Here is an 18674-nt window from a genome sequence, read left to right as displayed (position 1 = left end):
TGCGACCAAGCAGAGCAAGGGGCCATGGAAAGCATTGCCTGGTCCACACTTAAGGTAACAGTGTGGACAGCACACACTAGAGGCACAGGCGGCCGGCACATCACACAGTGCAGCTGGCGAGGGCTTGGACTCAAAGGACACGGGGGAGCCGTGGCACGCCACTTGTCGCCACGCAGACCCTTGGCTGCTAAACAGAGGTAGGATATGCCCAGGCTCAGAGCCATCAGTGGGGAGGAAAGGCCTGGAGGTTCCCCCCACCCTAGGAAGATTTCGGCCCAGGAAATACCCTGGGGAAGTCTGACGCTGTCCCAGGGCTGCTGGGCGTCCGGGTCAGCTAGACATCACCGAGCAAGTGTGCAGGGGGATTGGCGAGCCGAGGAGAGGAGTGAGAGAGGGCGGGAAACACCGCCCTCGGTAGCAGGGGACCCCTGTTGCTAAGGATGATCACCCAGGCACTTACTGAAGGCCTCCTCCTTCCAAGGGCCAAAGGGAAGATAGCCACTCTCCCACAAGGCCCCAGGTGGAAAAGCTCCTGTCCCATCCAGCCAGCCACACTCCTGTGCCGGGGCTGGGTGAGGACACAGGTGACCTGGGGTCAAGGTGACGGGGGACACTCACTGTCATCGATATTGACTGATAGCAACCCTATAGGGCAGTGGTTCTCAACCGTCCTAATGCCGTGACCCTTTCATACAGTTCCTCATGTGGTGGTGACCCCCCAACCATAAAATGATTTCCATTGCTACTTCATCACTGTCATTTTGCTACTGTGATGAATCGGGCGACCCCTGTGAAAGGGTTGTTCAACCCTCAAAGGGTCGCGAGCCCCCAGGTTGAGAAGCACTGCTCTAGTGCAAGGTGGGACTGCCCTGGTGTTTCCGAGACTTGGTTGTAGAAAGCCACCTCTTTCTCCTTCAGATGAGCTGGTGGATTCGAACTGCTGACCTTGTGGTTAGCAGCCCGACAAGTACCCCTCTACGCCAAATGGCAGGCTGGGACAGGGGTGGGAGAGCAGGAGGCATGCTAAGAGAGAGTGCGTTCAGGGACAATGGCAGGGGTGTGGACTTGAGTGTCACCGAGACACACAATAACACACCGAGACAGGTTGCTGTAACCCATTTCAGCTAGAACCAATCGACTATGAACGACACGCACCACCTCGCCCACCCCGCAGCCCCCCAGCACTTACCTCCTCAAGAAGTCGAGTAACAGCATCTATGTCATTATATGTTTTAGTCATCTGGCCAACTCGCTCAGCACATAAAACTGCAAGAAAGAGAAAGGGCAGTGAAATTACTGATGCGGCAAACCCACCAAGCACGGTGGGTCGACACCCCGAGTCTGCGTGTCTGCACAGGAGACAAGGGCTTCACCAGTCTGACCCACCAGGGCTCAGGGACCCCTGGTTTTCAATCATGGTTACCACGGTGAGCCCATGTTTCTGGGGGCCTAGGCCCTGTGATGCCCCAGCAGAGAGAGAGAATGTGTGTGCGTGTGTGTGTGTGTGTGTGTGTGTGTGTGTGTGTGTGTGTGTGTGATTTGAGGACATGGCATGGAGAGGAACGTGGTCTGGCCTCCTATTAACTAGCAAACAATTGCAAGGAGTAGGGTCAGCATTCCATCACTTGCGAATCTTCAGGAAATCCCTGCGGGGCTCCGGACCCCACTGACCACACAGATGGAAAGGGGTCCCTTGGGCGGCAGCTCCTGGTAGAATTGTCAAAGCACAGTTGTAAGCTGATCATTTCCTAGTGGTGCAATCGCTACCCACACCCCCCGGGGCTTCCATCTTCGGGCTGTGCAACTAGTTTCTAGACTCTGGAAACGAGGGTGATAGGGATTTTCAAATCGACATCAAAGAGGCCACCCTCACCGCTGCACCTGCACCCATGCACACAGTGCCATGTTTCAACTGTACGTGACGTTCTGTGGCCCCAGGCTGCATGGGCACTGTCTTTGGAGAAAGGGGCAGGGCAACTACAGACGTCTTAGTCTGCTGGGCAACCTCAGAGTTGACCTGCAGGTCAACAAACACCAAGAGGGCAGCATGGGCTATACTCCACAGGGGTGGGGGGACAGGGATTAGCCATGCATTTAGTGCCAACCTATACAAATGCCTTGAACCAGGCCATGTTTAGACAAAATAATAATGTTTCCGTGAGCCCTGATAACCAAGTCTTCTAGGGAATAAGCCTGTAGAGCTGAAGACACAGTTCAGCTCTCATGTGATAGTTCCATAGTTTCAAATCAACTTGATAAATAAGTGTAGGGGTGGAGTCTAGCCTATCAATCATGCCTCCTTGTGGCCGTGGTCTTCTCATGAGGATTCTGGGAACTTCCTCTCTTTCTCCCTGGAAGCAGATCACACACACTCTCTCTCTGCTTCACCTTTCCATGGACAAGCCACGGGGAGCCACACCAAGACCGCTACTGGATCCACAAGACTTTCCACCCACCGGCCTGTGATCTTCCTGCATTTTGCATCGTTGCATGTGCTGCATGAGTCTGAAGAAGGCTTTATGGGCTAGTATCGGACTATGGACTTGATCTGGACTGAACTGGGGCGTTTTCTTGATACATCATTACTCTTTGCTATAAAGCCCTTTCTTATTCATAGTGGAGTGTCCTTGGATTTGTTTCTCTAGTCAACCGGGCGTAACACACCCTGCCACGACCCACATGCAGCGGTAGACTGTGCCACGCATTGGGGAATTGACCACGTCGAGCCCAGTCCCATTACAGACTGCATGCTGCAACTGGAATTCGATCGGCCTCTAAATATTTCATTGGATGCGAGGAGAGAGCCTCCTGGTAAATGAGCTCATGGAAATCGGATCTGTTGGAATGATTTTCTAGGCTGAAGGGGAGACCTGAAATCTGGTTCCAAATCTGAAACCCTGAGGCCATTCAGAGGCGGTGAAGCGCTGGGAGAACTAGCAGAAGGGGCTTGCCTCTCCAGCCCCACACCCCACACCCCCATCCCTCAACCCTCAGAGAGGACACTCTGCTGCAGGAGACCCCCTGTGTGCGCAGAGCTGGCTGTCAGCTGGCTGGGGGGAGACCACAGTATCTGAGGCACACTGCCCCAACCAAGCACCTTCCTTCTGTCACCTCTGCCAGGCCTGCCAGGGCGGGACCAGCAGGGAGATTTAGAAGGGTTGGTTTACACCAGCATCTAACTGGATGTAGATGGGAGTCTGGCTCTGCTTGAACGGCCAGTGGAAATCAGTCGAGGCGCCTTAGGAAGGTGCCTGTGCCTGGAGGTCATCCTGTCCCCCCTCCCCTGTGCAGAGCAAGACACCTCCGCAGTCAGCACATCCCGAGGAAAACACCACACCCCACTTTGCAACCCAGAACCCGACTTGCAGAAGCCAAGGTGGCCTGTGTGCCGGGGAACTTGCATGTGACACAGATGCCTGCTAACGTCAACCTTACTCTTCCTGAGTAACCAACTGAGAGTCCCCCGAGGGAGGGAGGGAGGGAGGGAAGGGTAAAGAGAGAGAGAACCAGAGCCATTCTTTATTTCAGCTAGTTTGGCTTCTTTTCACCCCAAAACATAGGAGAATAAAATTTGAGACAGCCTTCTCTGCAGCTCTGCACCGATCAACGATGATACATACTAGTCTAAAGCTAACTCTGAAACTGAGACCTGTGGCTCTCTGGACCGATAAGGGGCCCCATTTCCCCAAAAACGTTTTGCAGTCACCAAAGGATCTCACCCCCCAGGATTCAGACACTGACGTGGTCCACCGGTTGTATTCAGCTCTCAATCAGCCTTACTTGTTGTGGTAGTTACATAATGTGGTGTCAATTTGAGGATTCAGAGTGAAAGGGTGGAGGCTAGCCTGTCAATCAGGTAGTAGCTTGATGAGCTCATTTGGAGGCACTAAGGAGATCAATAGCTCGCTGGTGGCGGGACACATGCTCACTCCCTGCAAGATATCCCTGTGGAGAAGACTCAGGGAGAGAAGCTGATGGAGCCAGACCTCTGGAGCCGGAGAAGCCACATGGAGACCCCTGCCAGGGCTGAGATGCTTACAACGTCACCGGATCCATAAGACTTCCCACCAATCGCCTGTAATCTTACTGCATTCAGCGTCATTGCATGTGTTTCGTGAGTCTGAAAAGGACTTTATAGATTGGTATCAGGCAAATGGGCTAATATTGGACAGATGGGCTTGATTTAGATGTTTTCTCAACACTCAATTGCTCTTGTGTATAAAGCTTTCTTACACACATAGGAGTGTGCCTATGAATTTGTTTCTCTAGTCCACCCAGACTAACACAATAGGGATCGCCTTACTGAACCCTCCGAGCAAAGCTACGGGGTGGTGGCAGTGTCAGGTGTCATCTAGCCAACGATGACGCGCAGTGACCCTGTGCACAACAGGAGGAAGCAGGGCCGGCCCTGCGTCATCCCCACAATGGTTCTTGGGTTGAGCCCATGGCTGCAGCCACGGTGTCGGCCCATCTTGTCAAGGGCCTTTCTCTTCTAGACTAACCTTCCCCTCCACCAAGCAGGATGTCCTTCTCCAGGGACTGGTCTCTCCTGACAACATGTCCAGAGTGCATGAGACAGATTTGTTCTTCTGTCATCCCATAGTCTTTTCAAGATTCTCCTACCATGGGACACCCAAATAACAAACCCACTGTCATCGCGTGGATGCCCACTCACAGCGACCCTCGAGGACAGGGTGGAACTGCTCCTGTGGGTTTCTGAGACTCTGGCTTTTGAGGAGAGTAGAAAGCCTCACCTTTATCCCAAGGAACTTTTAATTTATAAACACACATCAGCCCCATTCTGTAAATAGGAAACCAAGGCTGAGAAAGGCCTGGCAACTGGCCCAGTGTCACATCACCAGAAGTTTTAAAAAGTTCACATGAAGAACAGATTCCCAGCAGAGGCACGGCTAACCCTTATGAAGCCCCTGCCACAAGGAGGAGATTGATATGTTTTCTGAATTGCACCCTCAGCCCACGTCAGTTGTGATTATAACCAGCACTAACACCGAGGCCCTGAGATGCTGAGCACTCAGCAGAGGGGTCAGCTGAGCGAGCCTGGGTCACTCTAGCTCCTGCACAAAAGAGGAAAGGTGTGAAAGGTTTACTGTGCCAACCTGGACAATACGAACATGTGGGATGAATCAGGTTGCAGTTTAATTGGAGGGCAAAGAGCTAAATGGCTCTGTAAGGCCCGCCCCCCTCTCTCTTGTTCTCTGGTGATCAGAGAAGCTGGAGTGTTTGTGCTGCTGCTGTAGCTAGTTCTGTGAGCTGCACTACCTGTGGGCCAGGCCAACCCATGGATCCTGTCGCTAGAGCGTGAGGCTCCTTCGAGACCTGCTTCACCACGCTGCAGGTGTGTACATCACTTCAACTTGAGGCTGTTGGATCCTGTCGCCTTGCATTGCTCGCATTTGATATCCTATCCAGGCCTGCTTCGCTAAGCTCCCGAGCTACTGACTGTTGCTGACCCACCTTGATGCTTGCTGCCTGTGGGCAGACTCTGCTTGTCTTGCCCGAGGGAGGGCTCTGCTGTCTGCTTCCTTGACCTTGGACCCAGCATCCCAGTGAGTTGAAGGACGTCCAGTATATTCACTGCTCCATGAAAGTGAACGGACCCCTCTGCACTGCTGTGTGGACTAATTAGCTGCTACATTCCTTCTCGCTGTATAAACCTATCCTCTTATATATAAAATCGTAAGTGTCCTGGTTTCGTTTCTCTAGCGAACCCTGCCTAACACAGAAAGGGCAGGGCAGGGTAGGGCAGGTCGCTGTGAGGGTGACAGTCAAGGTGGCAGGGCTGGTACAAGCCCACCATGTTCAGGAAAGGCTGCCAACAGGCAAACCTCTGTGGAGTGGGAAATCGAAGACAGAGCTGAGGCCCCTGCAGCGAGCTGTGCCACGGCCCCGTATTGCTGACTCTAGTTTCTGCTCCGATGGGGGTGAGGCACACGGAGATCTAGCAGATAAACCCACCTCTACCCTGAACACCACCACCCTCCCCAACACAGTCACAGCCACAGGCTCTCGAGCAACTTCCCTGTCTCACTCTCACCCTAGAGGACAAGGTGGGGCTACTCCTGTGGGTTTCCAGGGCAGGGGCTCTTTGCAGGAGTAGACAGCCTCGTCTTTCTCCTTGGGAGTGCCTGATGGTTTTGAACAGTCATCCTTGTGATTAGCAGCCCAACGTGCAACCAAACGGCACGGCACCAGGGCTCCTCCTGTGGTAAGACGATGGTTGAGTCCCCAAAGAAGGCAGCTGTGTGAAACACACCTCCTGCGCCGGCACAGAGACATGGTGCACTCACCCCAGGTGGCTCCAGCGCAAAGGATGATCATTAAGCGCCAGGGCACCACAGTCCCGTGGCTACAACCACGGGGATGAACGAGCTCCACTCCCTCCCTACCCCGCTCCACCCCGCCTCCCGGCAGTATTCATGACTCATCAAACCCCTTTAAAGAGCTTGGACTTTCAGGGTGGGGAAACAGGAAGTCACTGCGCCCTGATAACAGGAGGGTGTTCACACAAGGTCTGCATTTCAGAAATGCACTGTGGCCATTTTGTTGTTCGCAGCCACGAGCCACGCCTGACCCCATCAGCCAAACACTGCCCACCCTCAGGATCACCCCCGTGATCTACAGGGGCCTTGTGGCTCCTTTTCAGAAGTGGACTGCCAGGACTTTCTTCCTGTGCACCCTTTAGAAGGCAGACTCTCTGACAGCCGATGGGATGGGGAGGTTGGTGTATACATAAAACAATTCCCTGCTCTTCCTAAGGAGTCCGGGTCTTCAGGTTCTGTGCCACATAACCTGTGGCTTTGACATGTTGGTCTGATCTATTCTCTCAAAAGGAAGGAGCGTTAGAAGCCGTCACTTCTCACCACTGCTAGCGCCTCATTCTGTAGAAAGACGCTCATCGATTGGGTCACAAGAGCAATTTGCTCTCCTCCGTTCTTCACCTCGTTCTGAAAACATTTCTCCCAATACCACCAATTATGCATTTTAGAGGAAATGAATGAATGAGTATTTCTCTCTCTCATCTCCCTCTCCCTACACTCTTCCCCCAACCTATCAGAGAAAACTCATTCCTGAGAACTGAAAGATCAAGAAGCCAATACCCAGGAACAAAGATAAGATGCTCGTGACTGCTCATTTTATTTGCATATTGGGTTATTTGACTAATGTATTTTGCCTTAATCATAGGTCATTTCTTTCACTAGATACAAATCTGTCTCGACTCTTGGGTTGTTTTCACGCGCCATCTGCTCCCCTCCAGCAGTTTCTCCTTCTACCTTCTGGTACATTAGCCCCCATTCAAAATAAAACCCAAACCTAAAACATCAAAGTTTCTTTCCTGAAACTTTTATTATGAAAGGTACAAGCACATTGAATAAAGCATACTTTCAAAGCAAACACACTCCCCTAGAAGCCCTCCTATGGCCCAGTCTGGGCAGGAGCTGAGGGCACCGGGGTGAAAGCACTCAGTTGCTAGACACAAGGTCATGGGTTCGAACCCACCAGACACTCCCTAGCGGGCAGATGGGGCTGTCTGCAGCCGTGGAAAGCCTGTGGGAGCAGTTCTGCTCTGCCCAGGAGGACGGCGGAGTCGTGGCAGAGTGTGCCTGCAGAGGTGGGCACAGCAGTTAGTGCTTCCGTATAAACCACTGGGTTCTCCCTCAGCCCGGCAGCTGTCACGGTGAGAAAGCAACAGGTGTCCTCCTGCAGGAAGAAAGCCTGATCCACACTGATGTCTGCTCTGCTCACCGGGGAGGGGGCGGAGGGTCACAGCCGTCACGCATAAGGAAAACAAGAGTGCCCGCTGGTGCCAGCTTCTAGGCTTTATGACACAAGTAGCCTTGATAGCTTTGCCTCTGAACTTTGGCTTCGAATGGCCGCAGCTCTGCTCAAAAGGGCCTTCCTTCGCTCTTCCGCTTCCATGCCAAGAAACAGCCCGACCACACATCGGGGGACACCCCAAACGTCATGGCAAAACCCCACTATCTGAATTCATTCTATTTCCCACAGGCTTTCTGAAGCCCCCTGGGGCACAAAAGGGCAACCTCACTGCCCCAGCCCTCCCTCCCAATCCTCACCCTATGTCCACTCTCCCCTGAGGCTCACCTACTCCTGATGCCGCTGCCACGCTCAGGGGTCTGGCCTGGCCTCCTCTGTGTCTGCTGATTCTGTCACTGGTCAATGGGGACTGTCTCTCCCTTAGGGCAGCGGTTCTCAACCTGTGTGGGTCGAACGACCCTTTCACAGGGGTCGCCTAAGACCATCAGAAAACCTGTTTCACATGATCTTAGGAACTGAGACACCGCTCCTCTATCGTCTCCAGGCTGGTCCGCCCACATGCAGATACGCCCACAGACAAGTACCCGGAGTGAAGACAGTTACCCATGCTACAACATGCTTCAAGACAAAATGTCATTTAGCTGTCATTAGAAATAAAAATTTCACAATATATAATTACATATTGTTTTGTGATGAATCAGTATGCTTTCATTATGTTCAATTGGTAACCATGAACATACATCCTGCCTATCAGATATTTACATGACGAATCATCACAGTCGCAAAATGACAGTGCTGAAGTAGCAACGAAAATAATTTTATGGCTCGGGGTCACCACCACATGAGGAACTGTATGAAGGGGTCAAGGCATTAGGAAGGTTGAGAACTGCTGCCTTAGGGGGCTTCACACTTCCCCACACCCAGCACCCATGACACTGGCACCCGATCCAAGACTCGGTGATTCTACCACCCAACGGAGAGCTTGTTCATAATCTGTGCTCCCTGGCTGCCAGGCACCTGGGCCGGGCCACTGGGGCACAGCACCTTTGCTGAGGGGCACATCCTCCAACGTCCACTTTAACAACCTGTCCCTCGCTGCCAGGCATGGTGCTGGTTGGCTGATGCTTTGTGATTGGGAAATGAATTTCCTCAGGTCACCAAAACAAAAAACAAAACCCAAGCCTCCCAGGGGTCTGCCCCAGAAGACGGAAAGCAGGCATCCACACAAAGACTTGTAAGCAGGAGTCGGTGCAGCATGATGCTGCCGGTCCAGGGACTCCATCAACCAAACCGCAGGATGAGCCAGGAAGGGCATCAAGTCTTGACCACAGGATACCACACGCACGCTGACCTTACAAATCCCACTACGCAGTGGGGGAGATGCTGCACGCCAAAGACCAGACAATGTGCACAACCAGTCATGCGGGGCGTTCACACAAGGTAACCATAGAGACGGAAACCGGGTGAGTGCCTGCCTGAGATCAGCAGTGGGTACCCAGGGGCTCTTACTGGGGTGAGGTTGGGAGGGACAGACAGACGTTGCTGTACCACTAAGAGTGTTTGCCACAGACCGCTGAATGGTCCACTGGAACCGTTCACTTTCGTGGCACACAAATCCCGTCTCCAAGGTCGTTGTAAAAAGTTAGCGAGCAGCCAATCGAGCAAGTTGCGTAGGAATTGGTCCGTGAGAACCTGATTTGCTGTGTAAACTGTAAAACTGAAGACAATCAAATTTCATTTAAAAAAAATAAAGTTACCAAATAGCAATGCCAACAAGCGCCACTCAGAGGCCGATACACAACTTGGGGAGAGCAGTGCAGGTTGACCTGGGTAAAGGAAGACACAGAGGGTCCCTGAGGGGCACCAGAGAAGGCTCACAGCAAGAGTCCTGCAGCCACCGTAGCGAACACCTGGACATGTAGGTGAATGCACTGCTCCGTTGAGGAGGGAGGTCCTTTGGGATCACACCTCCATTCACATGACCTAATTTCATGTCAACTTGATAAATAGAGTCAAGCCTGTCAATCAGGCCACAACCTGATGATGCCTCCTTGTGGGCATGGCTTTCCCATGAGGATTCTGGGAACTTCCTCTCTCTTGATTCTGTATCAGAAGAGGGGGGCCCTCTCTCTCTCTCTCTGCTTCACATTCTTGCTGACAAGCCACAAGAAGCCACACTGATGGCAGCCAGAGCCCTAGAGATGCTTCCACTGCCACTGGATCCACAAGACTTTTCACCCACTGGCCTGTGATCTTCCTGCATTACGCATCGTTGTATGTGGGGCAGGAGTCCGAGGAGGAATTTATAGACCAGTATTGGACTTATGGGCTCATATTGGAACTATGGACTTGATGTGGACTGGGCTGAGATGCTTTCTCAATGTGCAATTGCTCCTTGATCTAAAGCTCTTATACACACGAGTGCCTCTGGATTTATTTCTCTGGTCAACCTGGACTAACACAGGGATATTTTAATTAGCGGCATAACTGTAATTGACAGGCATGTGGTGGAGATATTCTGCATTCAGTTCAAGACCACCACAAATGAGGGGGCTTCAACAAGGCTGAGGGGAAAGAAAGGTAAAAGATGATGTTGTTGTTGTTTCCCCAGGATGTTCTGAAGCCCCCTCGCAGGCTGGGAGACCAGAGCATTCGGGCTGGTGGTCTGAGCCACTCCGCTGGTCTGTGGGATGGAGATCGGCAATCTGCTCCTGTAACAGGGGGGGGGGAGCAATAGAGCACTTCCACACCATCACAGAGGATGGAGAGAACCCAGACTGACAACAGCACACCCCAAACCCCCAAGGTAAGCAAGTGTTCTGACCAGTCTCCCCACACACCTTCCTCCACGTCTTCCTCCAGAAAGAAGCCTCCTGGACAGGGGCACACAGCTCAAGTCCCGTGTGAGACACTGAGCTCCGGGGGGCAGGCTCTGTTACGATCGAAGCTGTGTTTGTTAGCTGAAAGGCCAAACTCAGCAGCCAGAGTGGAACAGGCTGTGCCTGTCAATGCTGACGCCACTCCTCCCACGTAGATGGCGCAGGTTGACCCTGATGGCCTCTGGCCTGCACAGGTTCAGGTAGACAGGTGTTGGAAGGCCTCAGGGACAATGGCCACACAGTCTGCCCAGCACCACGCTCCATCTGGCCAGGATGCTTGGGCTCAGCTTTGGGAGGAGGGAGCAAAACATCACTTGTCAAAGAGCCACAAAATTACCTGACGGCACCTCACTGGTCATTTCACATCTGAAGAGACTCATCTGGGTCACGATGAACTGAGGTTTGAGCAAGACCACTGGACGGGCTCACTCTCCCTTGCCTAAGTGCGCTGGGAGCTGGGGCACCCAGGCAAGTTAACTCTTTCAGGAGGCAAGGAGGGAAGCCATGAAACGACCACTGCTGAGCACCCACAACGTGCCCACTGCTACTGCAGGCATCTTACCAAATGCCTTCTTCACTTATGACCCGGTCGGCCACCCCAGCACAAATGGAGGTAACACCGTGCATGCTGTATACGCTTCCCATTTGACAGACCAGGCTGGCGGGGGCAGGGGGTAGGCGGGCAGCCTGCTCAGGGTCAGGCAGTGCATCACTATGGATTCAATTCCAGCCCACTGGATGCTGTCGTCACCCACACCACCCCAGACTGGGCCACCAGTACTGGCTGGTGGCAGCCACAGTCGTGTTTAATAAGGACCTCCTCGGTAGTCACACAGGGACATGGTGGGTCCGTGGTAGGGTTCTCACTTGCGAGAGAGGAGACCTGAGTTGGCTTCCGAGTCCACACCTTTCGCAGCCAGACCAGGCGGCTGTCAGGGGAGGCCTGCACGGTGCCATGACAGAGGCTGAGCAGGTTTCAGAAGAGCTTCCAGGCTACTGGGTGGACGAGTACGAGAGGCCTGGGGAATCGCCTTCCAAATTCCAGCCCATCAGAGACCCTGTGGATCCCAACGGTCGGATCCACAACCGGTCACGGGGATGGCGGTGACCAGCTCGGATGCGCATGGCGTCGCCGCACCCACGAGTGCCAAGCCACTCACACTGGCCAAGGACTCGGCGATCGCCAAACTGAGGGCGCCCTTCTGAGCGCTCCCCATGGGCCTGGTGCTCTGGTAAGTACTTTACGCGGACCCTTTCACTGAACACTACAAGAATATGGGAGGCAGGCAGAAATTTCGCAGGCCATCAGTGCTTCCATGGGAGGGCCAGCTCTGATCGGCTCCAGGGTTGGACCTCTTCACCATTATTTGTTAAGTGAATAAAAGGTGGAATAACTCTACCTTTGTGCTAGTCCCGGGAGACAAGGGAAACAAATCCAGGGAGACTCATATGTGTATAAGAAAGTGCTTTATATAAAGAATACAGCCCAGCCCAGTCCAGATCAAGTCCATCAGTCCAATATTAGCCCATATGTCCGATACCAATCGATGAAGTCCTCTTCAGACTCACAGAACACATGGACCAACGCCGAATGCAGGAAGATCACAGGCCAGTGGGTGGAAGGTCTTGTGGACCCGGTGGTAGTAGAGGCATCTCAGCGCTGGTGTGTCCCGCCTCCAGGGAGCTATTTATCTCCCTAGCGCCTCCAAATGAGGTCATCAAGCTGCGACCTGATTGACAGGCTCCACCCCGCCCCTTCGCTCTTCAGTCTCAGACTGACAACCGATCAAGTAACTACCACCGCCGCCTTGCATACACCTTGGATGTGTTACCAGAAGGGACTGGTCCCAGGAGAAGGGCATCACGCTTGGTAAAACAGATCGCCGAAAAGTAGGAACATAGGTCCTCATGAGATGGACTGACCACGCAGTGACCACAACAGAACAGGTGCAGGCCAACGGAGATGAATGACAGCAACGGCCTGTGGGGTCCCTGGTTCCTGGCCTCGCCGAGAAGCTGGGACATGCACAGCATGCACAAAGGACTGTGCGACAGAGGAGCCACCAAGATGTGTCCCGTGGGAGACACCAGAGCACAAGGCTGCTCAGGAGTCCCCTGCAAAAGCCTGGAGATGGCAGGCCTCTAGGACAGCTGGCCAAGGGGACAGCCCTCGACTGCACAGACCCTCACGACTCAAATCCTGAGTGCATTCTGGCTGTGGCCAGCCACAGTGAAATGCTGGTACCCTCATTGCAAAAGGAGAACTCCCCTGGCACCTGGCTTCACAGGAGGCATAACCGTGGATACCAACAACCAACCTCCAAACTGGACACTCAGATAAGGAGACACGTGAGCAAGGAGACCTTTGTAACCGTTCTGAGATCGGTGCTGATAAGCTGGGTCAGCACCTTCCTTGTCCATGTCCCTATGGGAGAAAGTTTTGTCCTTGGGTCCTCTGCTCACCCTGTGCCAGCAGAGGCTCAGTCGTCTCCTCCCCCACGTCCGCCTGAGCAGAGGGAGCGCCTGCAGCCGGGAGTTCCCTCTGGAGTGTGCTCCCTTGCCAGCGGCTTCTTCCTGCTTCATTCACCTTGGAACCAACTGGAGAACTTGGCCGGCCGGCAAGGTGCAGCCGCTGGACAAAGGCACCAGAAGCTGGCCAGAGCCACTCCCTCAGGCTCTGGGGGACCATTGCCAAGTGCCATTTTTCTTCTGTCACCCCTGTTTTTCCAGATCATGAAACTCCAAACCACACACACGGCCACTGGGTTGCTGCCGACTCATAGCAACCCTGTAGGGCAGGGCAGCCGTGCCCACGTGTGTCTCTGAGACCATGGCTCAAAACTTCCGGTTAACATTCAATGCCTGAAAACTGTCCTTGGGGCAAAAGACTGAGGCTGCCCAGTCATGTAATGATGGTGAGAGGCCCCTGCCAACAAGAGTCCAGAGGAAGGTCCAGCCCCTTCCCGATGCTCTTTCCCAATCGTGCCCTCCCTCTGTGTGTACCTCACTCCCTGCGAGACATTCCTATGGACCAGACACATGGAGCTACACTAGAGCCCTGGAGCTGAAGGAGCCACGTGGAGACCCACGCCAGTGCTGAGATGCTTCCACCACCACTGGATCCACAACACTTTCCACTCACAGGCCTGTGATCTTCCTGCATTCAGCATCATTGCATGCACTGCGTGAGTCTGAAGAGGAATTTATGGAGTATCAGACATGTGGGCTACTATCGGGCTGATGGACTTGACCTGGACCGGGCTGGGATGTTTTCTCAATATGCAAATGCTCTTGTATATAAAGCTCTTTCTTCTACACATATGGGTGTGTCTATGCATTTGTTTCTCTAATCCAACCCAGTACTAACACAGCGTCTCAGAAGGCCTGGCGATCAACTTCCAGGGGGTCACAAACACCGAACCCCCTGTGGGGAGCGGCTGTGGTCTGCAACACAGCTGATGCGATGGCAGGGAGTGGGAGGTGAGCGGTGACATGGGCACAGGCCACTTGGGATCCAGGACACCTGCTGCGATCACAGCCCTGTTCTCTGAGCATGTGTCTCTTCTGCTTGTGGGACTCCGGACCCGTTAACCAGAGGCAAGGGCGGGGTCACAGCGTCAGAAAGAATGGGAGGCTTAAACCTGGGAGAGAGGGCTTGTTCCCACCCAGAGTGCCTGGGTTCCTCCTGACCTAAGCCACAGCCCCACAAACACACCTCCCTAGGAGCATGCGGGCAGCAAAGGTGCTTTCTTCTGAGGTGATCACTAGATCACTACAAGGAAGATACAGTTAGATAAGTCCTGCCTTTCACTGCAGGCTAGACCAGAGCATGGGCACAGGTACAGATAAGAGATAAGAACTCAGGACACATGGAATCTAAGAACAGGAATGGGCGTAGTGATACCAGAGGGCTGGGGGTAGGTGGGGGAGGGGAAGGGAGGAACGGGGAACTGATTGCAATGACTGACACATAACCACACCCCCACACCTCCAGAGGGATGAACAACAGAAGCCGTGGGGGAAGGAAGGCCACGGTCGTTGTAAGATATGAAACAATAATTTATAATTTATCAAGGGGTCATGAGGGTGGGATGGGGGGGGGGAGCTGATCCCTAGGGCTCAAGTAGAAAGTAAATGTTTAGAAAATGATGATGGCAACCAAGGTACAAATATGCTTGATACAGTGGATGTACGGATTGTGACAGGGTCAATCTGGGGGAGCAGGACCAGGCAGTGTGCGGGCCTGTGTGGAGCCCATGGCATCTGACAAGAACCACTATCAGAAGGTGGCAGGTAGACCGCAGGGCTCTCCGTGCAGAGAGTGAGCATTCCAACAACGTCTCGGTGGTCTTGATGGGGTCAGTCCCGGGACCCCGCTTGGAGCACGACTAGTGTCAGGGTTTTAGGAGCTCTGAAAGCCCTGTGGGTTAGGCACTGGGCTGCTAACCAAAAGGTTGGGGGTTCGAAGCCCCCAGCAGCTGGGAGGGAGAGAGAGAAGGCCATCTGCTCTCTTACAGGTTTACAGTCTGGGAAACTGGATAAAGCCATGCTACCTAGTCCTACGAGCTGGAGCCGACTCAGGGCCCTGAGTTCGGATCTCTGGCTTAGTGCAGGGTTGAGTTAGAGCCACAGGTCTATACTGCCGCCTTTGGGCCTCACCCTTCATCACCTCCTATGGTCCTTTTAAGAACTAACTGCAGGAATCCGTGGAAAGCATATACTAGCATATACGACATGGACAGCAAACATTCGCTACCCTCAATATTAGCATCTGGCTTTTGGTGAAACTTAAACTTCTCTACATTGACTATGTACCGTATATACTCGTGTATAAGCCAAGTTTCCCAGCATACTTTTAATGCAGTTTTTGTGGTAAAATTAGGTGTCTTGGCTGATATTCGGGTCGGCTTATACTCAAGTATATGTGGTCTCTGTATCCCTGTGAATTAACTATACAGAACAACAGTTTTTTTCTTCCCCTTCTCTCGACTACGATCCATGACCCTGTTCCAGAATCGCAGAACGCATTTTAATTTAGAATCCTTGATTTTTTTTTAATCACCTTAAGGCAGGGAGCCCTCGTGGTGTAGTGGTTACCAGTTGGGCTGCCAGCCTCGAAGCTGTGGTTTGAAACCACCAGCCGCTCTGAGGGAGAAAGGTAGGGCTTTCTACTCCGGTCAAGAGCGACGGTCTCAGAAACTCACAGGGGCAAGTTCGACCCTGTCCTATAGGGTCCCCATGGGTCAGCATTGACTCGGTGGCAGTGAGTTCGGCTTGGGTTCGGATGCCTGAAGGCAGCACGCAGCACGTCTGGATTGTGCCTGTGAGCCCCTGGGATCTTGCCAAACTGCGGCAGGTGGGTCCGGAGCAGGCCCTGAGATTCCTAATAACTAACAAGCTCCCTACACAGTCATGGCTGGACGGGAAGGAAGCCCGGTGAGACACCTGCACTGACCTTGGGCATTTCTTTACCTCACTCTCGGGAAGCCACCAAGTGCACAGTCTCCTAGGATGTCCATCCCACCCCCCACCAGCCCCTCACTCTTGTCAGCCCCTCCACCTCCTTCATCACGGACGCCTGGTACCGCAGCAGCTCAGACTGTTTGAACTGTGTGACAGAGCCGGCAACCCTCGGAAGCCCGGGGGGCAGCTCTCCTGTGCCCCACAGCGCCGCTGTGGGTCAGCGAGGACTGGGTGATGGGTTTGGTCTCTGGCCCACAGCCCCTGGCCACCACTCTCCCTCCCTCCCTTGGATCATAAGCAGGATGAGGCTGATTATAAATCACTCCGAAACCAAGTGCCATGCGAAAAACCCAAGAATTGCCCACTCGCAAATCAGCATTCTGCAAGAGCATCATGCTTGCTTTTTACTCCAGACCCCTACAGAGCCTCCATGCGCTCACTGAGAAGACGCCCCCAAAGCCCCTTCCTCTGGCCTGTGGGCAAACGCCCCACACGCCAGACCAGGAAACTGGCAGCCCACACGCGCCCTTGCGCCCACCCCCCCCACGGCCACCTCACCCCAGCACTGGGACACATCTTCACTTCTTCACTCACACCCCGGATAAGCAGCCCCTTCTCTACCAAAGCTAGAGGGAAATCAGGGTCGGCGCTTGTCTTTTTCTACCGACAATATTCCTGCTCTTAAAATAAATAAATAAAAATCCCTATCAGAAGTCATCCCTTGTATGAGCCCCTAATAAAATGATTAAAAAAAAAAAAAGAAGTCATCCCTGCTAACTTTAAAGAAAAACATGGTTAATTTAACAACGGCCCAGTCATGTGCCCAAATCCTTTCCCAGCCCACTGCCACTGTGCCAACCCCACAGGGCAGAGAGGAACAGCTCTGTGGGTTTCCGAGGCTATAAATCTTCACTCCGGCAGACAGCCGTCTTTCTCCCAAAAAGAAGCTCATTGAGTTTGAACTATCAACCTGTGGTCATGAGCCCGATGCTCAATCTACGGTGCCACAAAGGCTCCTTAAAATTGTCCTGGGGGCAGGGGGAGGGCTTCCATCAGAGGGCTGCAGTGCCACAAAGAGGAAACACCACAAAGGACCCCGACACAGCGGGGAGCAACGTCAAAGACCTTCGTTAGTTGACGGAAGACTGGCACGATGCCCACACTGTTAGATCCCACGTACAGAGAGATCAAGAATAACCGCACCAGATACAAGGTAGAGAGAGGATCGGGACAGTCTCCTGGGAAGGCAGGGCCCAGGCTAGGAAGGGGTCCCAAGGGGACATCCCTGGGGGTCGGAAAAGCGACTTCTCTCTGTGGTCAAAGCATGCAGTAAGGTAAGTCTCCCTGGCAGAACTACAGCTTTCCCCAAAGCAGTAAGACAGCCCAGCCTATTTAGACGCGGGGAGGAAAGGGGTCCAGTGGAGCAAGGTGGGGAATTTACCCTCTTCCAAGAGGTCCAGGGCTTCCTGCGGCTCATTTTCAGCCCTCCTCCGCTCAGGCTGGCAGTCGTACTCAAAACATTCTTGCTCCCCAGAGCCTCTCTGGGACATTGCTGAAGTCACCCCTGAGCCGAAACATGGCCCTAGGGTGCTGCCCCTGGGGGACCTCCCAGCTGCCTGCCGGCAGGAGCCATTCAGGCCCCAGCCCACAGGCTGCAGGCTGGGACATGCCCCTACTCAGCTGGGTGGGAGGGCGTGCACAGAGCCATTTGCCAGTGGCACCCAGGAAGGACAACTGGGGAGGGAGGAGGGAGGGGGCGGGGCAGGGCAGGGCAAGGCACCTGCTGGAACGCAGCAAGGTGACTCGCCAGGTACAGCAGATCCAGAGGGGAGCTAGGGCAGGCAGGTGCAGAACCTCAGGCAAGCTCTCAGACTCTGGGTTCCCCCTCACCCCGAAAACCACCACACAATGGTAGCTTCCTGGTGGCTCCCTAGCAACCGGGCAATCAGACCAAGCCCTCAGCAGGCACACCTGTCTGCAGGTGAAGGAGGGGAGTGCCCAGAGAATGATGCCCAACGCCCTCAGGTGAGAGTTCCTGTGGGCGGGCCTGGGAGCTGTGGCAGTCAAAGGTGAGGGGAGCCTGGTGAGAGCGCTGACCTGGGGAAGGACAGGAGGGGCCCGACGTCCAGCAGCCTCAGAGAAAGTAAGCGTGTAGGGAGACTTCCGCGGGGGTGAAGCTTCGTTCCGTCCAGTCTTCTCTTTGCGGGGATCACAGTTTGCATTTCCCAAACCCACTGCCTTCAAGCGGAGTCCAACTCATCAGTTTCAACCCTCTGGGACAGAGCAGAAAGTGGCCCCAGGGGTTTCTGAGACGAATGCAGGCTGCCCTATCTTCCTCGTGCTGAGTGGCCGGTGCCTTTGAATGGCAGACAGTCAGTCAGCAGTGGAGCACTTTAACCACTTCTCCACCAGGGCTCTTCCTATGGCCCTGGTTATCCACTCGTCCGCATCTTACAAATCTCACTGGCAGTTCCCCAATCCGCGTTTTTACAGCTGGATTTACAAAGATCTCTTCAAATAACCAGGACCGGGAAAAAA

The 18674-nt window shown here is 53.7% G+C and overlaps 1 protein-coding gene across 6 annotated transcripts in view; it reads right to left on the bottom strand.

Moving 5' to 3' along the window:
- The window catches only part of TRAK1 (trafficking kinesin protein 1), a 153500-nt gene that overhangs the window by 51043 nt on the left and 83783 nt on the right, over positions 1 to 18674 (bottom strand). For all 6 annotated transcript variants that reach the window (XM_045295059.1, XM_030886952.2, XM_030886953.2 and 3 more), the window contains one exon: positions 1190 to 1266. In XM_045295059.1, the coding sequence (XP_045150994.1) occupies positions 1190 to 1240 (51 nt within the window). In that variant the 5' untranslated portion in view covers positions 1241 to 1266. The remainder of the gene's footprint in view (positions 1 to 1189; positions 1267 to 18674) is intronic.

The sequence above is a fragment of the Echinops telfairi genome, unplaced genomic scaffold (assembly GCF_000313985.2).
Source record: "Echinops telfairi isolate 266 unplaced genomic scaffold, ASM31398v2 ScPeMD7_4225;HRSCAF=4972, whole genome shotgun sequence".
In the NCBI taxonomy this organism is placed as follows: Eukaryota; Metazoa; Chordata; class Mammalia; order Afrosoricida; family Tenrecidae; genus Echinops; species Echinops telfairi.
The sequence above is the reverse complement of the archived record's forward strand: the minus strand, read 5'-3'. Positions and strand labels throughout refer to the sequence as shown.